General features: G+C 38.6%; 1 protein-coding gene across 10 annotated transcripts in view; it reads right to left on the reverse strand.

The window, feature by feature from the left end:
• The window catches only part of RBFOX1 (RNA binding fox-1 homolog 1), a gene marked incomplete at both ends in the record, with an annotated part of 1,321,463 nt that overhangs the window by 33,914 nt on the left and 1,262,786 nt on the right, over positions 1-24,763 (reverse strand). For 7 of the 10 annotated variants that reach the window (XM_082006867.1, XM_082006865.1, XM_082006866.1 and 4 more), the window contains 2 exons: positions 4,469-4,508; positions 18,016-18,148. In XM_082006867.1, the coding sequence (XP_081862993.1) occupies positions 4,469-4,508; positions 18,016-18,148 (173 nt within the window). Of the gene's footprint in view, positions 1-287; positions 331-4,468; positions 4,509-18,015; positions 18,149-24,763 lie in introns of all 10 variants that reach the window. The other 3 variants (XM_082006874.1, XM_082006873.1, XM_082006869.1) reach the window with 1 other exon arrangement.

Consider the following 24,763-nt stretch of genomic DNA (forward strand, 5'->3'; position numbering starts at 1 on the left):
AGAATCAATATACTCGCAGTATATATAGAGAAATATACAGATATATCCCACTGCCATAAAATAGTGAATGGGACACCCACAACAGCAACTGTTGTATTTCATGGGATGAGAAGAGTATCTGTGATTTTGTGATAGAATCTGGAAATAAAATGCAACTCGTAGCCTATTCTTATCATTTATACACACAGAATCCATTTTCCCACATAATTATTTGAGTATTAGTACAGTTCTTTACAAAAGTCTACATTCAGCATAATGAGTTTTTTCCATCAGTCAGTATGTCATACCTGTGATAACTCATTGCCATACAAAGGCTCTTGCAATACTGCTCTATAAAGAAACAGAAATGCAATGATTTGAATGAGTAAGGAAGAAGGATGGAAAGAAAGATGTAAGGAAGGAATTTAGACAAATTCCCGAAGCCACTCATTACAATTTTTTTCAAATTTTTCAAAAAACCTTTCAATGTTTTATACATCTCTGTGGCTCAAGCAAATTAAAAAAGAGCAATGGGATTCGTGGAATATCAGTAGCCAACTGTTACTGAGAAATCTTAATCAATTTTAGAAATAAATTGAAGAATTTTTAGATAAGAAACGATAAAATGGAAGTGAACAGAAAAGCAAATGCATCAGAATTTTTCAATGAAGTCAGTATAGCTGTAGTAAGAATAATTTCCACAAAAATGAGTTATACAAAGGCACATCTATAGACATTTCATCACTAGTTCTCAAAACTTTCAAAAATGTATCATGGAGTGTTCCAGCACATAGAGCACTAGGAGGAACAACCCACTGCTCCTTGGGGACTCTTTTGCCCTTGGAAAAGCCATTTCTCCACTCCTCACTCTTTCTGAGAGTCACAGGAAATGGTACATCCCTCCATTTACAAAACACAAAAATCTCTGGTTCTTAAAAGAAAGACTTCAGTGCTAACTGCGTCTCCTTGCTTTTCACACTAGAACAGTGCTTTTCAGGGCATCTGATTGCATCCATGGACTTATACCTAGTATCAAGGGAATACTGCTTAGATAACTGTATCTGCTTTTCTCTTGGGAAATAAATACATGCTCCACCCTCAACACCACTCTACCTTTGAGCTGAAGGAGATGGCAGTAACTACTGACAATCCTGTTCCATACCCCGATCACAAAGTATGCCTTATGCTCGATTAGCAGCTCAGGAAAAAATCTCAAACCTATATACTTATACATTGTCATGGACTCTCACCAGCTGCAGTATGACAGGTTCAGAAACCTGAGAACAGGTTAGAAAATCTTGCTGTGAATAATAAGACTGACTAATGTACCTGGTTAAACCGTATTAGCAAGGGACTTCTGAAGCTGGTGATGACAGAGTCTGATATTTACCCTTCCCACATTTTAGGTGTGGATTGAAGACTGACATGTTCTGAAAGCATTCTTTATCACAATGGTGAAAAAAATTAACAGATTTTTAGATAAAGCAGAGCAATAGTACAGAGCTATTATTCTAACTGCATATTTCTGTGTCTGCTACTATTTTTGCTTCATTTTGTGGAGTGTATTTTCTTATTTTCACAGGTGTCAATCTTCATCTACGAACTTCTATATTTGCTGGCAGGCAACCTTAATTCTCTTTTAATGACTTCTTCTCTTAGTGAATCAATACTTAATTTTAAAAGGTCTTCCTTATTTCCTAATCATCTCCTTTATTTTTCCTACTCAAAGGCACATTTGAAAAGGAATTCAATAGCTCAGCTATTTCAGAGGCATTATTACGTTTCATATAGAACTATATGAAATATAGGATATCTTATATTACATCTAGAATCATGGCTGTTGATTTTTCATTTTAGACTGTACTTTCCACCTGTTTTTGTATTCCTACTTTCTTCTATTTCTTTGGTTAGTATTAAGCAACTCTACTATTTGCTGTTCTTGGTTCACCCTGCAGTTTTCACCCAGCCATTGTCTTTCTGTGTCTTCCCTCCTTCCTTTCTACAAAATCGAGCCATCAAAGGCTATATTGATAGCTAGTTACGACAAGATTGGCATGGTCCACATGACTGTTGGTACTCCATGTAATCATATCAGAATGAAACCCACTTTGATATACTTGTTAATGTATATTTTCAGTCTGGCTTTCCAGTACTGTATTCCATTTGATTTGCTTTCTGTGATATCTTTAAGGTTCCTTTCTCTACAATCTATTATTAAAACCTATATTGTTTATTTTTTTTTCCCTCCTTTTTTCCACAAAGCATTTGTTCTTTCACAAAGCTTAAGCTCTGCACTTAAAATGAAAAGCTAAGTAGAACTGTATCATAATCAATTAGGATTTAATAAATAACTTGGTCCACTGCAAACTAATACACTAAGAACTAATACACTGTGATTTGTAAAGCTTCTTTTGATTTATGCCAGTTCTCTCTCTCTCTCACCCTCCTTACAAAATGTTTTATATGCAAGAAAAAACAAATGTGAAGAAAAATGAATTATAAAACAAGAAGCTTTGCACATTATAAAAAGTTAAACAAATTTCCAGAAGAGTGTTTTAATTCTGTCAACTGCTGGAAAGGTAAACATTCTGCTGCATTAAGAGAACTAGGAGATGCACTCAGAAATACAAGGCTGCAACTGAGTGAAAACCAGAGCACCAGTATAGTTACTCGATTTTCTAATGCAAACCACTACTCCAGACAACACAATTGAGGCTATACTAGAAATTAGTAATTTCTTTGGTATCTTCCTCATTGAAATCACTTTCCATTTGGAAAGAAAATGTTAAAGTCTGTGAGAGGGTGTAAGGCCATCTAAAAACGATACTGTCAATCACCAAAGGAGATATTCCTGTTTTTCAGCAGCAGTGGCTTCCAAAACTATAAACTGTTACATAAACATTTAGTTCCCGCCTATACTATCACATTAAGCAATCCTGAGAAAGATGTTTTGTTGCCTTCCAGATTTTCGGGTTGGTAAACTGAGCAAAATGGATGTCACATTCTTTTGACAGTTTGAAGAAATATGAAAATTGGAAACCACACTTGAAGAAATTCCACACTGTACCATGTATCCTATATAGCTCAAAAATTCAGCAGCAATGTGTTCAGGTGAGATTAAAGCAGCATACTCCACTTGACTAAGCCTTTGGCAAATGGGTGATTCTCATGTGTTGTAAACAATGTTACTGGTAACATCACTGAGTACCTAAGTATACAGGGAGAGAATTTTAACCCATGTTAATTTATTGTAAATATATTTTAAACTATACAAATGAACTTTCAGATTAAGTATCAGCCTCTTTCTACCCCTATTAGAAAAACAAAACCTACTTCATCCATAAATTCAAATTATTATACTTCTTTATATAAAACTTATTTTAAAAAAATCTGTTCCCGTGGAAATAGTTCTAAGAGATTGCTGATAATGAATACAAGGAATGTTTTCTAGCACTACCTACTGAATTTTTAATATTCATACTGATTTCAACTCATCCATCTCTTTGTATCTCAACAGAGACAGTACAACAGAAGTACAAGTAGGTTAGAGAAAGTCATCTGGTGAAATAAAGATGATACCTGTAACTTAGGACCAGATTGCTTTACCAAAATAACAACAAATATGAAAGATTAGTTGAGTATCAGTAACGTAGTTTACATCTATACGTTTTTTTTAAAAAAAAAGCGCCTCTGAACATAGGGTATAAGAATTATTTTAGAAGAGCGATATTCAGCCTCAACCACCTGAAACATCTTGCACACTCAGACCTAAGTAGACTCTCTGTATACATTCAAGGTAAAAACTCCAGTATTGGTAAGAAACTTCAAAAAATATTACTTAAACGGAAATTGGTGACCAATGAAGTGAAGTAGGTAATTATGGATCCAGGGCTATAAATACCTACTAACAAATATAACCACTTCTTATATTGTGAGCATCTCTACCTACTTAATTTAAATTTAAATAAGTGAATTTTAAAAGAGCAGATGGAAGTCTACTCAGATTACAGACAATACATGGTCATACCTTAAACTTACTACTATCACCATGGCACTTACCTAGTGTTGCCTGGATTTGGGAAATCTCTCTCTCTCCATAAAGTATCTGCACACTTCAAGTATTAATAATACTCAGTTTGCCTTGATTTTTAAAAAATGAGCTTTTGGGGGTTTGCAGAGTAATGTTTCTGCTTTATTTTTATTTTTTCTTTGAACTTCAATTTTGAAGGGAGACACCCCTACACACACACATTTTTCACATCTTTTTGCATTCATTCAGCATTTGATTGAAGAGTTAATTCAGCTCCACTGAACAATGATAGATGTAATGAACAGAAAGGTCTCCCAATGTGAGAGATATTCTTCTCAATTCTTTCTGACAGGCAAGGGATGGTAAATAGACAAAACAGAGTCAAGCTAGGCAGCAAACTTGTAAAAAGAATGACTCTTGTAATGTACAAGGACAGCATGCACATCAATGAATACTTACATAAATGTCTGCACCATAAAATCCATCCTGGTATACAACACTGCAAGGATGCACACACAAAGAAAAACATCCATATTAGTGCATTTCCACATGCAAATGCCACCAACCCCTGCAGAGCTGAGGTTAGTCTTGTCACAAGAACAGAGGGAGGAGGGAAGGCAGGCACTCTTCACATTGGTTAAGGAGATTGGTAGTAATTATCAGAAGTGAAACTGCACTGAATACATCATCTTATAAGGTATGTCAAATGCTTAGTCGAAGAGAGGCAAAGCATGCCAGGATCAGAAAATACTTTTGATAAGGTTTTGGTTGGGTTTTTTTTCTTCTTTCTTTAAAAAGCCACATATTGGCAGCATTTTTCCATAAATTTTTTCAGCGGACCAATCCTGCAATCAGTTGTAATACATTAACAAAATGCTATCTCTTGAACTACTCCTTGTCCTGCAATTACATCAACCCTCTGAAACAAAGTGGTAGTTATCTTTAGTTAGATGGAAAACAAAACAAAGGAAAAGTTTATATGGTGAGAGAAATGTGCAAAATAATTATACGGGTCGTATTCTACCTGTTGGGTCAAATCTCAGTACCTCGATGTACGTAGAGATGAGAGTATTCATAGGTACTGCATTGCTGGCTTGATACACATTTCCAATAGTCACAACAGGTCTGATAAGAATATCATGGTGTTATTCTTATAAAAAAGAAGTACCAACTTTCCTCACTTTATCATTTTACAACTTTGGCAAACTTGCTCATGGTTCTGAGCTCCCCTGCAATTTTGGTTGGATACATTAATACTTCTCATCTGAAAAAATGCAGTATTGTTGTATTACTGTTAACAGTTTACCCAGAGACAGCTTCATTTCAGCTAAGGCAAATCATCAGTTTAAAGAGTTCAAATTTTAGATTCTAAACCCTTCAGGATAAATGACACAGTATGACAAAGATGGTTTAAATTATTACACTAAATAAAACTGGAACTACACAACAGTGGCCTACCAATTACATACATTAGGTAAGTCCTGCAATTTTACATTCATTTGGCAGTTCAGCAACTTAAAATGGGTATTTCCAATATCAGAATCAACCCAAGCTGTTTTGAGAGCTAAATATGAGAGCACACAATAGGTTTTTTGCAACAACATTTTCAATTTAGGAATACTCTTATCTGGGAATAATAGTTATTACCAAATTGCTAGCCTAAGATGTTTTGCAATTCCAACAAGAATTTTCATGTCAGAAATATAACTGATCTATTGAGGTCAATGACCAAAACCCAAAGGGCTGAGCTGGTGTATGTCTAAGAGCGACTTGAGAAAATAATAAATATGCATACACGCATACAAACCACATTGATAAAACAACATTGATGATAAAAGTTTGTTGTGGAATAATGTGTGAAAACTTGGCTCCACTTAAATCAGTGTCTGCCATTTGCTTCAGTAAGGTCAGACTCATGTATTTTTCTATTTATTATGTCTGCAAAGAAAAACATGTCAGACCTGGTCTACATTGGTAGCTTTCACAGCATTTGCTATTGACATTGTAGTGTACCTTCATTTTGCTTTTGATATTGTGATTATTTTAAAATATTACACGTTTTTCTTATACCTTTTTTCATGTAAGAAACAAAATATTCCACATGACTGTGAAGTAGAAGTACACAATCATGAACAACATGTACGGAGTTTTATGAGATGATATACAAATGATACAAAGTTTACTAAAGATGGAGGCCCCACAACCACCACCCCCAGTTCCTTATATCCCTGTGCCTCGTTCTGGGAGGAGGTGGAGGAGTTAGGAATGAAGGAATGAAGTTCAGCCTGGGAAGAAGGGCTGGGGAGACGGGGTTGGTGTTTTAAGTTCTGGTTTTTTTTCTAATCACAGAATCACGGAATCACTAGGTTGGAAAGGACCTTCAAGATCACCAACTCCAACCATTAATCCAGTGCCACCACGTCCCCTAAACTATGTCCCGAAGCGCCACATCCACACGTTTTTTGAACACTTCCAGAGATGGTGACTCCATCACCTCCCTCGGCAGCCTGTTCCAATGCCTGACCACCCTCTCGGTGAAGAATTTTTTCCTAATATCCAATCTAAACCTCCCCTGGCTCAACTTGAGGCCATTTCCTCTTGTCCTATCGCTAGTTACTTGGGAGAAGAGGCCAACACCCTCGTCGCCACAACCCCCTTTCAGGTAGTTGTAGAGAGCGATAAGGTCTCCCCTCAGCCTCCTCTTCTTCAGACTGAACAACCCCAGTTCCATCAGCCGCTCCTCATCAGACTTGTGCTCCAGACCCCTCACCAGCTTTGTTGCCCTTCTCTGGACACGCTCCAGCACCTCAGCATCCTTCTTGTAGTGAGGGGCCCAACACTGAACACAGGATTCAAGCTGCGGCCTCACCAGTGCCGAGTACAGGGGCACGATCACTTCCCTACTCCTGCTGGCCACACTGTTTCTGATACAGGCCAGGACGCTGTTGGCCTTCTTGGCCACCTGGGCACACTGCCGGCTCATGTTCAGCCGGCTGTCAACCAGCACCCCCAGGTCCCTTTCCGCTGGGCTGCTCTCCAGCCACTCCTCCCCAAGCCTGTAGCGTTGCATGGGGTTGTTGTGGCCAAAGTGCAGGACCCTGCACTTGGCCTTCTTAAACCTCATACAGCTGACCTCTGCCCATCGATCCAGCCTGTCCAGATCCCTCTGCAGAGCCCTCCTACCCTCCAGCAGATCAACACTCCCACCCAACTTGGTGTCATCTGCAAACTTACTGAGGGAGCACTCAGTCCCCTCATCTGGATCATCTATAAAGATATTGAACAAGACCGGCCCCAGAACCGAGCCCTGGGGAACACCGCTTGCGACCAGCCGCCAGCCGGATTTAACGCCGTTCACCACAACTCTCTGGGCTCGGCCATCCAGCCAGTTCCTCACCCAGCGAAGAGTAAACCTGTCTAAGCCACGAGCCGCCAGTTTCTCCAGGAGAATGCTGTGGGAGACGCTGTCAAAGGCTTTACTAAAGTCCAGGTAGACAACGTCCACAGCCTTTCCCTCATCCACTAGGCGGGTCACCTGGTCATAGAAGGAGATCAGGTTGGTCAAGCAGGACCTGCCTTTCATGAACCCATGCTGGCTGGGCCTGATCCCTTGGTTGTCCTGCAGGTGCCCTGTGAGCACTCTCAAGACCAACCGCTCCATAATCTTCCCCGGTTCAGAGGTCAGGCTGACAGGCCTGTAGTTCCCAGGATCCTCCTTCCGGCCTTTCTTGTAGATGGGTGTCACATTGGCAAGCCTCCAGTCTTCTGGGACCTCCCCTGTTAACCAGGACTGCTGATAAATGATGCAGAGTGGCTTGGCAAGCTCCTCCGCCAGCTCTCTCAAGTACTCTCGGGTGGATTCCATCAGGTCCCATAGACTTGTGGGTGTCCAGGTGGTTTAACATGTCCTTGACTGCTTCCTCCTGGATTATGAGGAATACATTGTGCTCTCCATCCCCGTCTTCCAGCTCAGGGGGCTGAATACCCTGCGGATACCTGGACTGGCTATTAAAGACTGAGGCGAAGAAGGCATTAAGTACCTCAGCCTTGTCCTCGTCCTTGGAGACAATGTTCCCCGCCATATCCAGTAGGGGATGGAGATTCTCCTTGCCTCTCTTTTTGTTGTTAATATATTTGTAAAAAATATATTTTTTATTATCCTTTACGACTGTGGCCAGACTGAGCTCTAGCTGGGCTTTTGCCTTTCTAATTTTGTCCCTGCTTGTCCTAACGAGATCCTTGTACTCTTCGTGAGTTGCCTGCCCCTTCTTCCAGAGGTGATAAACTCTCCTCTTTTCCCTGAGTCCCAGCAAAATCTCCCTGTTCAGCCAGGCCGGTCGCCTTGCCCGCCAGCTCTTCTTACGGCACATGGGGAACGCCTGCTCCTGCGCCTTTAAGATTTCCTTCTTGAAGGCTGTCCAGCCTTCCTGGACCCCTTTGTCCTTCAGGACTGTCTCCCAAGGGACTCTCTCAACCAGTGACCTGAACAGGCCAAAGTCTGCCCTCCGCAAGTCCATGATAGCAGTTTTGCTGACCCCTCTCCTTACTTCACTCACAACTGAGAATTCTATCATGTCGTGGTCACTAAGCCCAAGACGGCCTCTGACCACCACATCTCTCACCAGTCCTTCTCTGTTTGTAAACAGCAGGTCCAGCAAGGCACCTCCCCTGGTGGGCTCACCCACAAGCTGTGTCAGGAAGTTGTCCTCCACACACTCCAGAAACCTCCCAGATTGTTTCTTCTCTGCCGTGTTATGCTTCCAGCAGATGTCCGGTAGGTTGAAGTCCCCCACAAGAACAAGGGCCAGCAAATGCGAGACTTCTGCCAGTCACTTATAGAATATCTCATCTGCCTCTTCATCCTGGTTGGGTGGTCTGTAACAGACTCCCAGCAGGATATCTGCCTCATTGGCCTTCCCCCTCATCCTTACCCACAAGCACTCTACTTGGTCTTCACAATCTTCGATTTCTATGCAATCAAAACACTCCCTAACATACAGAGCCACCCCACCGCCTCTCCTTCCCTGCCTATCCCTTCGGAAGAGCTTATAGGCATCCATTGCAGCACTCCAGTCATGAGAAGCATCCCACCATGTTTCTGTGATGGCAACTACATCACAGCTGTCACGCTGCACAATGGCTTCCAGCTCCTCCTGTTTGGTGCCCATGCTGCGTGCATTGGTGTAGATGCACCTGAGCTGGGCTATCGATTTCAACTCTGGCACGCCACCCCTAGGTTCAACTCTAGTGAGCCCGGTTTTATCCCCTCCCCCCTCCAAATCTAGTTTAAAGCCCTCTCAATGAGGCCTGCCAGCTCATGAGCAAGAATCCTTTTGCCCCTTGGCATCAGTTGCACTCCATCAGCTGCGAGGAGGCCCGGTGCCATGTAAACCGCCCCGTGGTCAAAATCCTCCAACTGCATTTAAATAGGCAATGAATTAAGTTAATTTTCAAGTCAAGTCTGTTTTGCCCATGATGGTAATTGGTAAGCAATCTCCTTGTCTTTACCTCAGCCCAAGAGCTTCTCCATCTTTCTCCCACTATTACTCTTGAGGAGGGGGAAAGACAGTGCAGCTGGGTGAGGGTCTGGTAGCCAGCCAAGATCAACTCACCACAGTACGTTAAAACATACTACTTTCAATTATTATTAAACACTGCTATTCAGAAAATATTTTTTTTGAGAGAGTATGTGTCAGAAAGGAGACCTTTTTTCTTCCTCCTTTTGGTGACCTGCAGACATACAGCTAAGATGTCACAAGATGAATAGGGGCTGATACATTCTGAATTCCCACGTGCAGCTGGGTGTAATCCTGGATAGGTTATTTCATTCACCTAGGCCTTCCTTTCGCATATAATGCTCAGTTAGGTACAGACAAAAACTTATTTTGAATTCAAAATATGAAACTGCTTGATAAATATTATACCAAAGGATGTACCCAACACCAAAATGAGACATGAATGCATGACTCCGTCATTAAACGGTTAGTACTAAAATGAAGTGACAGAGTCAGCCAAATGAGTGTAACATTCCCAAGCAGGACATGCACGACGAAAAGGTATCAGCTGATTTTATCTTAGTTCCTCCATATAGTCTTTCTGCTTCTTTTGAAGTTTGAAGAAAAGTAATTCTTCACATTTTCACAGATTTTCAGAGTATATTTTCTCTATTCACTGCCCTTGTCATTTGTTGACTCCTGTGACTGTCTCTTACCAGTGGAATCAGATGTATTTTCTAACGGCACCCTTCAACAAAAGGACAAAGCATAAACCACCAAGAGCTATGTTTCGCTCTTGTGCTTTTCTTTCCTTCCATATATAATTTTCCAAAGGGTAATTTGCTTGGCTTATCATTCCCTTTTCTCCCTCTGAAGCTGTAGGCAGAAAACAGATGATAAGTCTCAAGCATGGGGAGAGACCAAATGCATCACACAGGGACCCATCTCACCACAGCTCCTCTTACACTTTATATTCAAAAAATTGTCTTGGCAAACAGATAAATCTTGAGTTCCTTGTAAACCAACACAGGGTCTGGAAATAGCCACATCATTGAAATCTGAATTACTTCACCCAGGAATGGATGATATGTTAATGCATGACCTGGAGACATTAAAATAAGAATAACAAATTTGGGGGATTTATTCAGTTGTATCTTATGATTTTATAGCGCTAAGGAAAACTCAGAGAAGAGAGAAATCTTGAAAATAAAATGTGCATCTAAGTAACGCCATTTCCTGAAATTCTTTTTCTATAAATATGAAACTGTTTTCTCACCAACTATTATAAATTTGTTTTGCATGTTTTTGACATGGTTTAATCACTTCTCAGCCTTTTGGCTAAGATGAAGTGTAGTAACTGCTTTGTTTCAGTCTCAGTGTCTTATAATCATTTTTTGCAACTATATTAAGACAAACCCTTTACTAGTTCAGATTGCACCTTTATAGTATCCTGGGAGGACTACATCTGTCTTCATTATCATTTTTCTATCCTTATCTTTCAAAAGGGTTGAATAATCTATCAATGACATAAGAGGACAGTTCGTGACTGCACAAACCTTAGTTCAATAGCTTCATAGCAGCTGAGTATATGTGGCCCTCAGCCGTACCACAATTTGCTCAAGTTAACACAAGTAACCTAAGGCAGATTAAGTGCGTGGAGTGATTGATTCAGTGTAACAAACGGACATTACAATCATGATCTCATTCATGGCAACAGGAATCACGGTTATAGTTTGCTATGTCCCCTCCACCACAACTAAGAGAAAGGAACCTGAGGAACAAAAGTTCTCTGTTTTCTGATTGCTGGTCAGGGTCACCTTCATTGTCCTGCACATATTTTCCAGTTTTTGGTCTCGGAAATCACAGTATACCTTTTATATGAAGCCTTCATGAAACAAACAATGGAAGAGATATAATTACAACCTTATTTAAAATAAACCAAAGAAAAGACTGAGAATTAAAGTAACACCTTTCAACACTCTAATAATACAGCTTTCACTGTTGTAAATATAGAACTGAAACTCTTGTATGAGGCCGTTTCAACTTTTTAGAATGCGCTCTAATTCTACGTTCTTGTTTTTCCAGTTTCAACATCTTCTGCCACGAACAAGTTATATTATCTGCTTTGGAAAATTAATTGAGGGCATTGCTGGAGAGAACAAAGCTGGAAGACATAAATTACTATGCGCTGGCAAAACACTTTTTTTGTTCTAACAATTGCACATATATAGAAAGCACAGACTCCAAAGTAAGAGGAATTGTCTGTGAACCCAAAGAGATGTATTGGAAAACAACATAACCACCATAGTAGATGTAGTAGGTAATATTAATTGTCCTTCTTTCTTAAATTCAGAATAAGGTGTTGGAAAATAAAGCTGCTTCTTCATTTTGAATGAGTTAGAATATAACACTTAAAAACAATTATTTTAGCAAAGGAGAGCAGTTTCTGAATAGTGTCTGTTACTTCTACTCCACCCTCCCCAACTTCACAATTTTATTTAGGGTTCGGCACGCAGCATTCTTCTTTTGGAATAGAAAAAAGCACATTGCTATCCCCTGTTTTCTGGAAAGACACCGGAAGTGGAGATACAGACTGAAAGCTAATTCTCTGTGAGCTTCATCAGAATTGGAAGGATTGGAGGGGAAACGTGAAGGCAAAGGCATCACACTGAACTTGTGAAGAACTTGAGGCAAATGATGCTGGAATAGAAAGGCTCCTCATTAGTTTTAGTTGCTATACTACCAGGTATACAGTGACACTGGCTTTTCCTGACAGCAGTATAAAGATGGAGCATCACACTCATGATGTTTTAATATTTGGCAAATTATTTTCAAGAATGCTGTGCTACCAGTTGCTGCAGAGTTCAAAAGCAATTACAGGTATCAAAAACAGATCACCTGCTTTCAGTGGCATGCCAAAGAGAAAGAAAACTGCTTCCTTCTCCTTTCTTTTGACAACCGAAGTACAGCCAGCTGCATCCAAAATCTGCCATAAGGGCACCTTTACTAGTACCTTCTGCTTTATTAGGTCATTTCTTACACCATTAGTAGGCACTGTGTCAATAAAATAGATAATCCTAGAAAGACATCAGGTTAAGCCAAGATGACACTGGGTTTTTTACATTGATGTTGTCTTTTTTTTTTTTAAATCTCTTAAAAATTAGTTTGTACAAAACACTATCTAGTATCCAGAGAGAAGGCTGCAAGAAAGGTGAAAGCAGCAGTAAGCTCAAATCTTCCCACATGGAAGCTGTCCCAAGAAAGAAATTACAAAAGGATTTTCATCAGCTTAAAACAGTAACTGCTTTGCTTCTCAACCAAGTTACCAATCCTGCTGTGAAATTCCCAGAGAGCCCCCTAAGACAAGCAGGCAATAGCTCACAGCTCCCCAGTTACATCCTCCCATACTGCTCTGGTCTCCCTGCACCTCTCATGCCATACATACGATGATCGCCTCTTGCTTCTCTTCCTCCTGCAGCATAGCGTTGAAGCTAAGCTCTCCGTGCAACGTAGATCTCCAAAGTCTATAAATTACAGTGTTCAGTTTTCTCACACAAATGAAGCTTTACTCCCTCATTTCAGTTTCAGTAGGTTTTTATGGTACATAAATGAATTATACATATGAAGTTATGAGTAAGCTGCACATTCTAGTATTTCAAGGCATTAGAAATGATGCTACAAATGCTAAAATTGAAGTATTTTCCATGAGCTAATAAACAAGATACTATCTCAAGGAATTAGTGAAATGCCTCACTCGCAAGAAAAGGATCCACTAAGTATTTATGTAGTGCTACGTATCTCATGAACACTGATTTAATTTTTAAATGACACATTTTAAAGCATGTGTGCTTGGTTTATAAGAAAACAACGGCCTTAAATATAGCTACATGGCAGCAGCGTTGATCTGCTCGAGGGTAGGCAGGCTCTGCAGAGGGATCTGGACAGGCTGGATCGATGGGCAGAGGTCAACTGTATGAGGTTTAGTAAGGTCAAGTGCAGGGTCCTGCACTTCGGCCACAACAACCCCATGCAACACTACAGGCTTAGGGAGGAGTGGCTGGAGAGCTGCCCGGCAGAAAAGGACCTGGGGGTGGTTGACAGCCGGCTGAACATGAGCCGACAGTGTGCCCAGGTGGCCAAGAAGGCCAACAGCGTCCTGGCCTGTATCAGAAATAGCGTGGCCAGCAGGAGTAGGGAAGTGATTGTGCCCCTGTACTCGGCACTGGTGAGGCCGCACCTCGAATCCTGTGTTCAGTGTTGGGCCCCTCACTACAAGAAGGACGTTGAGGTGCTGGAGCGTGTCCAAAGGAGGGCAACAAAGCTGGTGAGGGGTCTGGAGCACAAGTCTTATGAGGAGCAGCTGAGGGAACTGGTGTTGTTCAGTCTGGAGAAGAGGAGGCTGAGAGGAGACCTTATCGCTCTCTACAACTACCTGAAAGGAGGCTGTGGCAAGGTGGGTGTTGGTCTCTTCTCCCAAGTAACCAGCAATTAGACGAGAAGAAATGGCCTCAAGTTGAGCCAGGGGAGGTTTAGATTGGATATTAGGAAAAATTTCTTCACGGAGAGAGTGGTCAAGCATTGGAACAGGCTGCCGAGGGAGGTGGTGGAGTCACCATCACTGCAAGTGTTCAAAAAACGTGTGGATGTGGCGCTTCACGGCCTGATTTTGTGGGCACAGTGGTGTTGGGTTGATGGTTGGACTTGATGATCTTAAAGGTCTTTTCCAACCTTAATGATTCTGTGATTCTGTAATTTTCCTCAGACCTAGCAAAGTGTTCACTTTGTTTCACTGCTGTGTGTATTTTCACACAGCAGAAGACAGCTTTCCATATTAATCACACTAACTTTTTTTGTCTAATGACCAGAAGATCTTCTAGATTATTTTACAGTATGGGACACATTGTCATTTCTTAACTTTGTTGATGAATGGTTTCTAAGAAAAGGTCACAGTCAGTATCAAACATGACAGGATTCAAGGGAGACCGAACAGAAAGAAGGCTTTTGTTATAGAGCAGGGCATGCTGAGACAGTGCTGAGATCCTGAGATCAACATTAGTAAGCAGCATGTCAAACTAGTCTACAGAACACATGTGCTTAGCTTTACAGTTGATTTCCAAATTTAAAGCAAAATTATTCCGTTTCTGTTACAAAACTTTGTAATATAAACAAGTAAGTGTGAAGAAGATTATTTCAGACCAAGTATTATATGTTATTTCAGTTGTAAGCTAAGATTAATGAAATAAAAGAAGATTAAAAAGGTTATTTCAAACTTCAGCTTTATATTTTACACTTACATGTGGGTTCTTTTTTAAAAAGAAAAATAATATTTTTCTAACTAAATATTGCTGGATTTAATGTAAATTTATAATTAAAGTTGTAACTGTCATTATACAAAGTAAATTTTTTTTTTAATGATTTAAAATATTTTATTATCAAACTGTTTGCTTGGCTCTAAGGCTGGGCTCCTTCCTCAAGTGAAAAATGAGAAATTGCTACTAAATGAATTGCAAAATAGCATTCAAAGATTTTTCCATTTTTCTTATCAACAAATGATAATCCAGGTTGTTTGCTTTCTTTTGTAAGTTGATTCATTCTCTGTGATCTCTTTATTATCTCAGTAATTTTCCTTGAGTCCTAGTGACTGAAAACCACATCTTGTAATTTATTCTCATTGATTAAGGATTTTTTCTGATGAAAATTCCTTTTTGCTACTTTGATAGGTCAGAGTACATAATGGGTGAGCACAGAACAAAGCATTGCAAAGAAATTCCAAACTGTACTATTGTGTCAGTGAAGTTACTAGCACAAGATCCAATACACTAGGCCAAGGAAATTATTTCCAAGTAAAGCTTTATTAATCCAACTGTGGATCACTGCAATGGAGGTATGCACTGATCCATGAATTACAAAAGTTGGAAATCCATTTTTGTGCATCAGAAAGGAGAGCCTTATTATAAAGCATAAGTGGATGGAGAAAAGTAAACCTGACTAATATCTGAACTAAGACCTATCGAAACTAAGACAAAGCCTACCAACTGAAAAATCTGCAGAGTCAAATTGTGATAGAAAACATACTGACTGGCAAGGTGAGCCCAAGATTACTAAGGGCTCATCTCAGACAGCTGGAAGTCACCAGAACAATGAGAAGATGTGAATTCTTACTGATGCAATACATGGCTCCCACTGAAGTCATCTTTAAAGACATGGCATGAAGGTAGTAGCTGACATCTGTCCAACCTAACTGTGAAGCCTTCCTTCAGAAGAATGTAAGAGTGCTGAGCTGACCTCTTGGAACCCAGTTCTGAAACACTGCTGAACCTGAATGCAGTGCAAAACTTCTGTATTAACTTACAACAGCAGTTCACAATGCTTATAGATCTAACTTACTACCTAAAGATGCTGAAAGTAAGCTGTACAATTACATAAGAATATATATGTATTACACTTGGAAATTTAATTTGTCCTGCTGAGTCACTGTACTAACTAAACTATAAAAATTTATAACACACACACACACACACAACAGAGCACCCACATGTGGCCCCTTAAATTAAAGCAAGTTTAAGTTACTTACTGATCTGAAAGTATTTATTCATTTTGCTGATACTAACGAAAAAAGTATTGTCCAAATCAAAAACTGTATCATAGCTGGTATGTATCTTCTTACACTGCTTTATGACTTTGTATTAAATGAAGGTATTACGTTCATGACATCATGAAATGGGTAATAACCCATCTTGTTATCTCACTACACATTGCACAATGTGTTCAAATTTAAGAATTTCTTTTTAAATGAAGTAGAGATGGAAAGAGTCCGCTTTCTTTATATGCAGTATCCATTTCGTAGCTGAGACATTCACATTGAAATTGGCTCTTGTAGGGCATTCAAAACTTGTTACCATCATTGCCCTGTACAAATACCTGGACTCACTCTAAAGGAGAGTCTGGGCAACAGTAGCATAACTTTTGTGGGACACCATCCTCGTCCAAAGGTAATTCAGACAATCTTCAGAAATCATGGTGTCTTTCTCCAGTAGTGGTAATATTGTTTTGCTTATTAAATTAACATTGTTTTGCTTATTAAACTACGCAAAACACTGAACTAAAAAAAAAAAAAATTTCTACAAAATAACGTGATTCTGTGGCATCATTTTTATATTCATTTTTAGAACATCTTCTCTCTCTGATGTGACAACTGCCCAGTCTGAAGGGATGGTCAAAGTGCCTGTCCTAAATACCCCTGAAAATTTAGTTTAATGGCTGACCGACAACATCTCCGAACCTGCCTAGGAAAAGACATGCCTTTTTACTTAACAGAACGAAGGCTTCATGAGAAAATGAGGGAAGTAGTGGAGGGCACCCATCTTCTACTGTAACGAAGTAGGTCAGGGTCCTAGCACAATCCTGTGCTGCAAGCTCCCTTACAAGGGGATATCCACAGCAAGAGCAGATGAACTGTGGAACAGAACTTCGTGAGGGCAGAGAGAGATCACCTTCATTCAAAACTTTGCAAATCCTTCCTAACCCTTTCTTAGAGAGAACTGGTTGCTCTGCAGAGCAGTAGTGGCATATCTGTGATCTACGACAAATTTTTATGACAAAATACTATTCTGGCCAGGGATCTGCCATTCTCTGATTTTCCAACTTTCCCAATTTAATAATAGCTGAAAACCTTTTGACAATGTTAGGACTTTTAAATATGATATGCAGCATATGAAACCTTTCTGTGTTTTTTTCTGTAAATATTCTGTTCAGAAAATTTCTCTGTTTCTGTTCTGGTTTTCTTTGTAAATGTCAGCATCTACAGAGCTACAAGGAGAATTTGTTTCTTCCTTCTTTCCTTCAAAAATATATCTCAAAAATGTATATATAACTTCTGAATTAACAGAAGATTACTGAGGTTCTAGAAATTATTACTATGAAATTCTCTCCTTTGTTCCTTAGTTTTCTACTTGGTTTTAGTAAATGTAGGTCACCGAGAAATCTTAAGGTATTATTTAAGCAAACTTACTGAAAAACACATGGCCCTGCGAGAAGCACCCCAAATCTCTGTCGTGGCAAAAATGTCAACTAGAAAAACTAAACAAACAGCAATAAAATAAAATTTAAAAAACCCACATCACTAAGCCTTCAGGTCTAGAGACAACTTTCAGTGGATGATCTGAAGAAAAAGCAGCTAACTTGATCCAACCTCCTTAATAACCAGATGTTTGCAATCATCAAAAATGTATCTTTAGCCGAAACAATTTCTCTGTTCCAAAGCATTCAGTTCCTAAGAACATTTACATAACAATATGTGACATCTGAAATGCTTAAGGCCACCAACCATGGCAGTACAAATTACAGTCATTTTTCAATACTCCGTGCAAGGTGTACCACTTCCAGCATGGGGAGTGGTTGCATGCTGTGCTGGTTTCCGCGGTGAGACACGATCAGCATGCACCACAGGCACAAAGAGCTTGTAGCCTTTGGAGATTCATGCTAATAGGTAAAAGAGGCTGATCTCCTTACCCGCCGTAGGCTGGAATTGGAGGAGGGGGTGCTGCTGCACGAAACGTGTTGTACACTGTGCGACCTCGGCCTCTTAGATGTGCACCTCTGTACGCAGCAGCCGCGGTTGCAGCAGGGTAGGGAAATCCTGGCACTGGGAAGAAAGAAGAGGAATGAATGTAAAATATTCAGATCAACCCAGCGTTTCAAAGCACGGGTAATGTAGCGGCATGTTTGCACTCGTATTAAAGCTTGCCTGTAACTGGATGAGGGAGTTGCCACATTAAGTAAATTTTTAGTCTTTTAACCGGAGGCCTCACCTTCTTTTACACAAAATCTTTGTACACAAGCCCAAGACAGCAAACTGGGAATTTAGATGGCAGTATCATAGGCAGCTCTGATTCCCTTAGAAGACACCATTAAAAATAATGTTGAATGTTTTAGCCAACACTGCTAACGGGAGACTCTTGAGGTCCAAGTCACCCAGTTCGGGCTCAAATTCATAATGCCAGAGACATTTCTATTGGACATTTCTATTGGATCTACCTTCAGAAGTCAGCCCTGCTTTGAGTGGGGATGAGGCATTAGACCAGGTGACCTCCAGTGAGCTATATTATCCAGAGATTTTACCAGTCTAACAGAGCTTTACTTTTGTTCAGAAGTTGATTATTAACTGGGCCTTAATTGTGTACCAAGGGAAAGAAAGACAGAGCAAGAGTTTTCTCAGATTTTGGGGGTGTACTTTGTTCATAACAGCACCCGTAATTCTACAAATGCAAGCATTGCATAGTTCGGAAAGATCTGTACAAATTCAGAGAGTATTCAGACCCAATAGAAACAATGTAAACATATAAAAAAGAAATTAATTCAGACATTTGTATATTGTCATTGCAACTAAGTGTAAATATTAATTACCATTCCATGTCAGACTTAAAATATTTTAATCAGAAATTTAACACTAATACAGTACTACTTAGAGGTTTTTTCCTGTAAACTGTCTGTAAAAATTCTCTCTTCATAAGCTTTTTAATTGAAAAAAAAGAAACTTTCCACTTTATTTTCTCTGCCAGTTTTTTAGCCAATACTTCATGACTTCATTTCTCTTTTGTTCATATATTGCTGGCCAATGGTTAGAACAGGTATTTTTGGAATGAATTTATCAGAGAGACAGGGAAAATCAAATCCAGTTCTGCTGGCACTCAAGTTACTTCAGTTGTGCTTCACTGCATTTTACAGTACGTAAATAAAGAGATAAAAGAAATAAATATTGCTTAGCAAAGCCGTAATAACAAGCAAGAAAATGGAAGTAATGATGTATAAAACAGTAAGTTTTTCAAATCTGAAATACAAATTGATTTCAATCCACATTTGTCTTCCATCTGTTTTAGCATTAACTTTTAAAAAGACACCTTGAATTTGAAAAAGAAAAGAAAAAATTCACAACTTGTAGATGTCACTGGTTGAACACACGAAGGAAAACACTGCAATGATGGTGACTTCTCCATTATTGCCTTACTGCTGTGGCTTTTGGGCTTTGCTAAGTCCTTCTCACTGACAGAAAGGTTATACAGTAATTCTGCAAAGCATTACATGTCTGTGATACAACATAAAACAACCTTATGGCAATACAATTAAATTAAAACAGTCTTTTAAACAAATACCCTATTTTTATTGCTTTTTCTGTAAAAAGAATATGTGTCAAAATCTGATGAATTTACAGAACTCAATATACTGTTGACAACTTTGCAATCAACTGCATTTAAGAAGGTTTAAAGAAATAGAGTTATGGAAAGCATTTTGGGGGGGGGCAAAACGAAAAAATACATATCATATACTTGGAAATTCCAATGCTGTAAGTACTTTTACATATGCAACAATGACTATTGAACAGTATAAATACAGAAGTGCTAGAATCATGACATACTGTTTAGACCATGTAACTTTTGTCCTTTTCCTTTCCAAGTAAACAGGCTTGCATACAAACTAGTACAATGCGCCTATGAAAATGTAAGGGATAATTTTCAGCAGATTGAAGATATAAGCAAACATAGTAAAAAGATCTACAGGTTGTGCCATAGTTCCTCTGATGGACTGTCCTCCCATACTAACAGATAAATAAAAGGTACAATGGTCTAATAAAATTTCATAGATGGAAGTTAGCAATACATGAGAAAAACATGAGGGTCGGACATCATGGCATCATGTTCACTTCTGTCCTTTACAGAATAAATTTGTGAATGCCACATGCTGGAGACTTCCTGTCTTGGCTTAAATTAGGTGATGCACACAACACACATTTTAAACTATTATCATGTCTGTTACTTCTGTAAGAGAAACAATGAAGTGAACTAGAACTCTTCAGCACTGAAAAGAAGTGACTGTGGGAGCTATGACACAGCTCCACAATTGTGAATAATGGGGGAAAATATGGGAAAAAGTGGCTCTTTACACAATCTCTAACTAAGCTGCCATGGAACTCTCTGCCACTGGATATCATAGCTGATAAAAATTTAACAATTTATATGATTGGAAAGGATGAAAAAACAGTTTCCCACAGAGAAACAGCACAAAGACATCACCTCTGGTTTACAAAAACACTCCAAATTGTACAAAACTAACAGAATGTTCAAAAGCACTATATACCTACACACTAGCTCCAGTCTTACAACTTTTATTTTCCAAATACAGGGTATTGGACTAGATGAAGAACTAATCTAATCCAGTATAATTATCTTTGTTATCAGAGTCATGTTTAGCTGCCGTCTGCCTGCATTAGAAAAATGACTCCTTTCCACCTACTAGATCACAACTTATAGAAGTGTTTCTCGAATAATTTGAGAGTTAATTTGTGCCTTTTTTAAAACCATGCAAATAAATAAAAAGGAAAAAAAAAAAACCCCAAAACTAACAAAACATTGCTGAGAAGAGTTTGCTTAACCAAATGGGGTAAAATGGACTTGAGAGTCTGGCCAGGAAAAACTGATACCTGAAATGGCAGGTATCTTAAATGACAAACATGAAGGTTGGTATTCTTGAGCTATCTAGTTTAAAAAAACTGTAGTCTTTAGGGACACTCTTAAACTACCAAGAGTAAGAGAAATTTCTCGGACCTAAAAGCCATTAACAAAAAATGAAGTCTGACAACCTTTGAGCAGTTTGGACAACTTCTTCACTTACATGTGCATCCGGAGTTCTCTCCACACTGATCAAAACCACACTTTCACAGGAAAAAACAGCAGCAGTGCCAAAGAAAACCAAACAAATTCAAAAAAGAGTAAGCTCAAGCAGTATAAGGTATCCAACAGTGCTGTGGGCTTGCAATACATGGTCTGGAAACTCCTGCTCTAAGATCTGCTTCAGCAAGTAATTTCTTGTAATTAACATCTATGTTTGGCAATATTTAAAGCAGTTAAATGGTCTTCTCTCAGTGAAACACTCAGGGTCCCAGACAATCTTTCTGCTGAAATTAACTCACCACTTCCTCTGTAGAGCCACACAACTTATACACATGTGCGAAGAACAGACCTATCTCTTGATTTTCAGAAGAAATGAATAAATATTGGAATTGTGCAGAAGTTGTGTGGGAGACACTGAGGATAAGCCTCTGTGAAAGTATGAACTCCAAAGTGGTTTGTGAGCATATTTTACCTTTGAATTGTACCACTCAATCCAGCTTTCACAGAGACGTTTTAAAATACGTATTTTGCAATAATTGAGCATTTAACCTAAATACTCTTCAATCTTCACAGTGGTCACACCTTGGAAAGAATTACGAGAAGGGTCACTGACCTTAAATCTTTGACAGTGAATGGTTCTCTACAAAGAAATATCCCTGGAAAAGCAGACTGCCCCATCAATGAGTAAAAAATAACAGATTTTTTTCTTTTGAATATTATTAAATTTTTATGAAAAATAAAGCTTTCTCTGATGAGAGAGGAGAAAAAGACAGAGGTAGACAGCAGGAAGAGTCACTCAGCCCATTAAGTGTTTACCATACCCGGAACACAAAATGGAGGCTCAGCAGTCATGGAAGATACTAAGACAGGACAGTGATTTCTACCATTTTCAAAGGATCTGCAACACAAAGGATATGTTAGAACGAAAAGCCTGAAGTAATTTAATTGTTTTGTTATGTTTGCCTTGCACAGTCTCCTTAATAAAATCGTGAAGCATAAAATGTCTAGATTAAAGCAAAACTCTAAAAAAGCTTGTAGAGGCAATTAGTAAAAGGTAGAGGAATTATTTGGAGCTCTGTCAGGACGAGGATAAGACATGAGGGAAACAAAGCCTGAGAAATACGGAACTAGGAGTGGCACTGCAAAGTCTTATCAGCAAGTGAGGGCTAACAGTAGAGACTATATGTAACAGAATTATATCTATCCCAAAAAATTTATTTGGGGCAGTCGGAAAATCAGAGTATCTGAAAACGTGTCTTCTATTTCCAGGTAGTAGTATTAAAGATTAAGATTAGAGGTAAAATAATCAACAAGATCATGTCAGCCTAGATTTCAGTTCAGCAAAAAAAAAATTATGCTACTTCAGCCCAGCTGAGAAATTAGAGGGTTAGGAACATGTAATAACCATAGAATTTATTTTGCTACCAACTTTTTAATATCCTCACCCCAAAATAACCAGCAGAAGTGGCACCATTAGAACACAAATGAAGAATGGACTTCATAAAAACAATTTTATGAAAAGGGCTCTCCCATCAGGAAGCATTAAGTGCTATTAACCAGCCCCAAAAGTAATGAATACACTAGCCAGGAGGGGTAAATTTTAATGACTTACAGTTTGTAGGTCAACCTTCCTTAGTGCTTCAGTGCCAAACTGCTGAAACTCAGTCAGTGAAAATGCTATTATAATGGGGTTGAAAATGCGTTTGACTCTCAGCAGGGAAGCATCTGAGTCCACTACTAAGCAAAAGTACCTTAAATTTACCAAAGTAATTTGATGACTGGAATCCTTCTGATCTGTGATAGAGAAAAGGCAGATTTCCCCAACTACAAATTGATGATATGAGGTGATAATGAGCTTAAAAAAAAGAAAAACTTTTCTAAGGACTATATATAATCAAATATCAAGCGAAAGAAACAATTTACATTCCCATCCAACAGTCCCATCAGTTCTATTATTATTCATTCAGCTATTCAAATATGAATAAGACTACAACAGCAACAACACAAAAATCAGTTCCTACAGTGGAACTGCAATTTTACTCTTTCAAATTAAAAAAGACTGAAAACAACATGCTGTGGAAGTGCCTGGCTTTGCTTAATATAACTATCCAAAAGCATACAAATCATCTTGTACTACAGACTATAAATGTGGATTTTTTTTTTTTTTTTTTTTTTTTTTTTTTAGGAACAGTATGTTGGTAGGATTCCTTCTTTAAATTTATTTGTTCTATTTTTATATTTAAGAGGACAAAATTTTAAGAAAATATATTATTACAATGAATATTGTCCAAAAAATTCTCTCTCTTGGATACACTTTGTCAACATGGAAACACTGTGAGGGTATGTCCTTCACTGAACTTCAGTTCAGATGTCAAACATAAAATCTGGTCAGCAAACTGCAACATTTAAGCAAATAAAAAGGCTTTTGGAATTAATGGGATTCATGTCAGGACACTGGTAAAATCTAGGTGAGTAATGATTTTATACAGAAAACAAATACGAGCATGAGGAAACAAAGAGTAACTTAATCTTTGCGTTCATAACAGATGAAATTTAATCAAATCTTAGTTTCTCCCAAGAGATGTAGTATCAGCATTGGTTTTATTCATTTTTTTATCAAATGAATATGACAAACAGGTGCATTTTCTAGGCACCATATCTCAACATAAGCCTTAGAAAACAAAGACTGATGGAACAATGACAAAGCATGAGTTCGCAAAAGGAGGAATATAACCTGGTAAAAAATACTTAAGGGTTATACACTGTGTATTAAAGTTTTAAAGCTTTGGGATAGATGGAAGAGTAGCAGATGCAAAAAACAACAGGGGGCATATTTTGATTCAAAGCCATAAAAATATACAGCCATTTTAATGGGCAATTATTCTTTGCATTTGTGCTGTGGTTTGAATTTGTATGAGAGCGCCATATGCCTCAAGAAAGGTGTGCCATCAGAATGAACGAATCTACCTCTCATCACTCCTAATCTCTCCTTCTTTGTGCAAACTATCAGGTCATCTGCCATCAAGAGCTTTCAAATGTTTTATGGTGAAGAATTTTAATGCTACATCATGTTTGCATCAGTTTATAGCTAATTTACTGCAACATACTTTAACTGCTAGCAAGGCAGGGAGACACATTTACATTATTGGCATAGTGCAGGAGGATCCCTGTTGAGGAAACACTTCAGAAGTGCTGGACAATAAATTAAAAACAAAGAGATATAATGGGTAACATGCTGAGAAAGGCTAAGCAGAATAATCTATATGATACTATCTGAGACTTCTGGAACAGAATCAGGAGTTTATGCCAATGTATGCTGTATAATATGTTTTCATTTCACCGTAATAGTATTAAGTAGTATTACTTGGCATTCTTTAAAAGAATTATACAAAGTGTGTTAAAGAAAATGTGTGCAGATCTTTGCATTTAAATATACAGTCCGAAGTACAATGCAAGTAAAATTTGAGCTCTGTTACTACAGATTTTAACCTAAGAAGGCTTTAAAATTTTATATATATATATATATATATATATATATATATGGATTCTTAAAATTTCAGGGTAAAAAATTCTTCACAAAGTTCACAATGTTT

This window comes from Phaethon aethereus (assembly GCF_964289735.1).
Source record: "Phaethon aethereus genome assembly, chromosome: 15".
Classification (NCBI taxonomy): Eukaryota; Metazoa; Chordata; class Aves; order Phaethontiformes; family Phaethontidae; genus Phaethon; species Phaethon aethereus.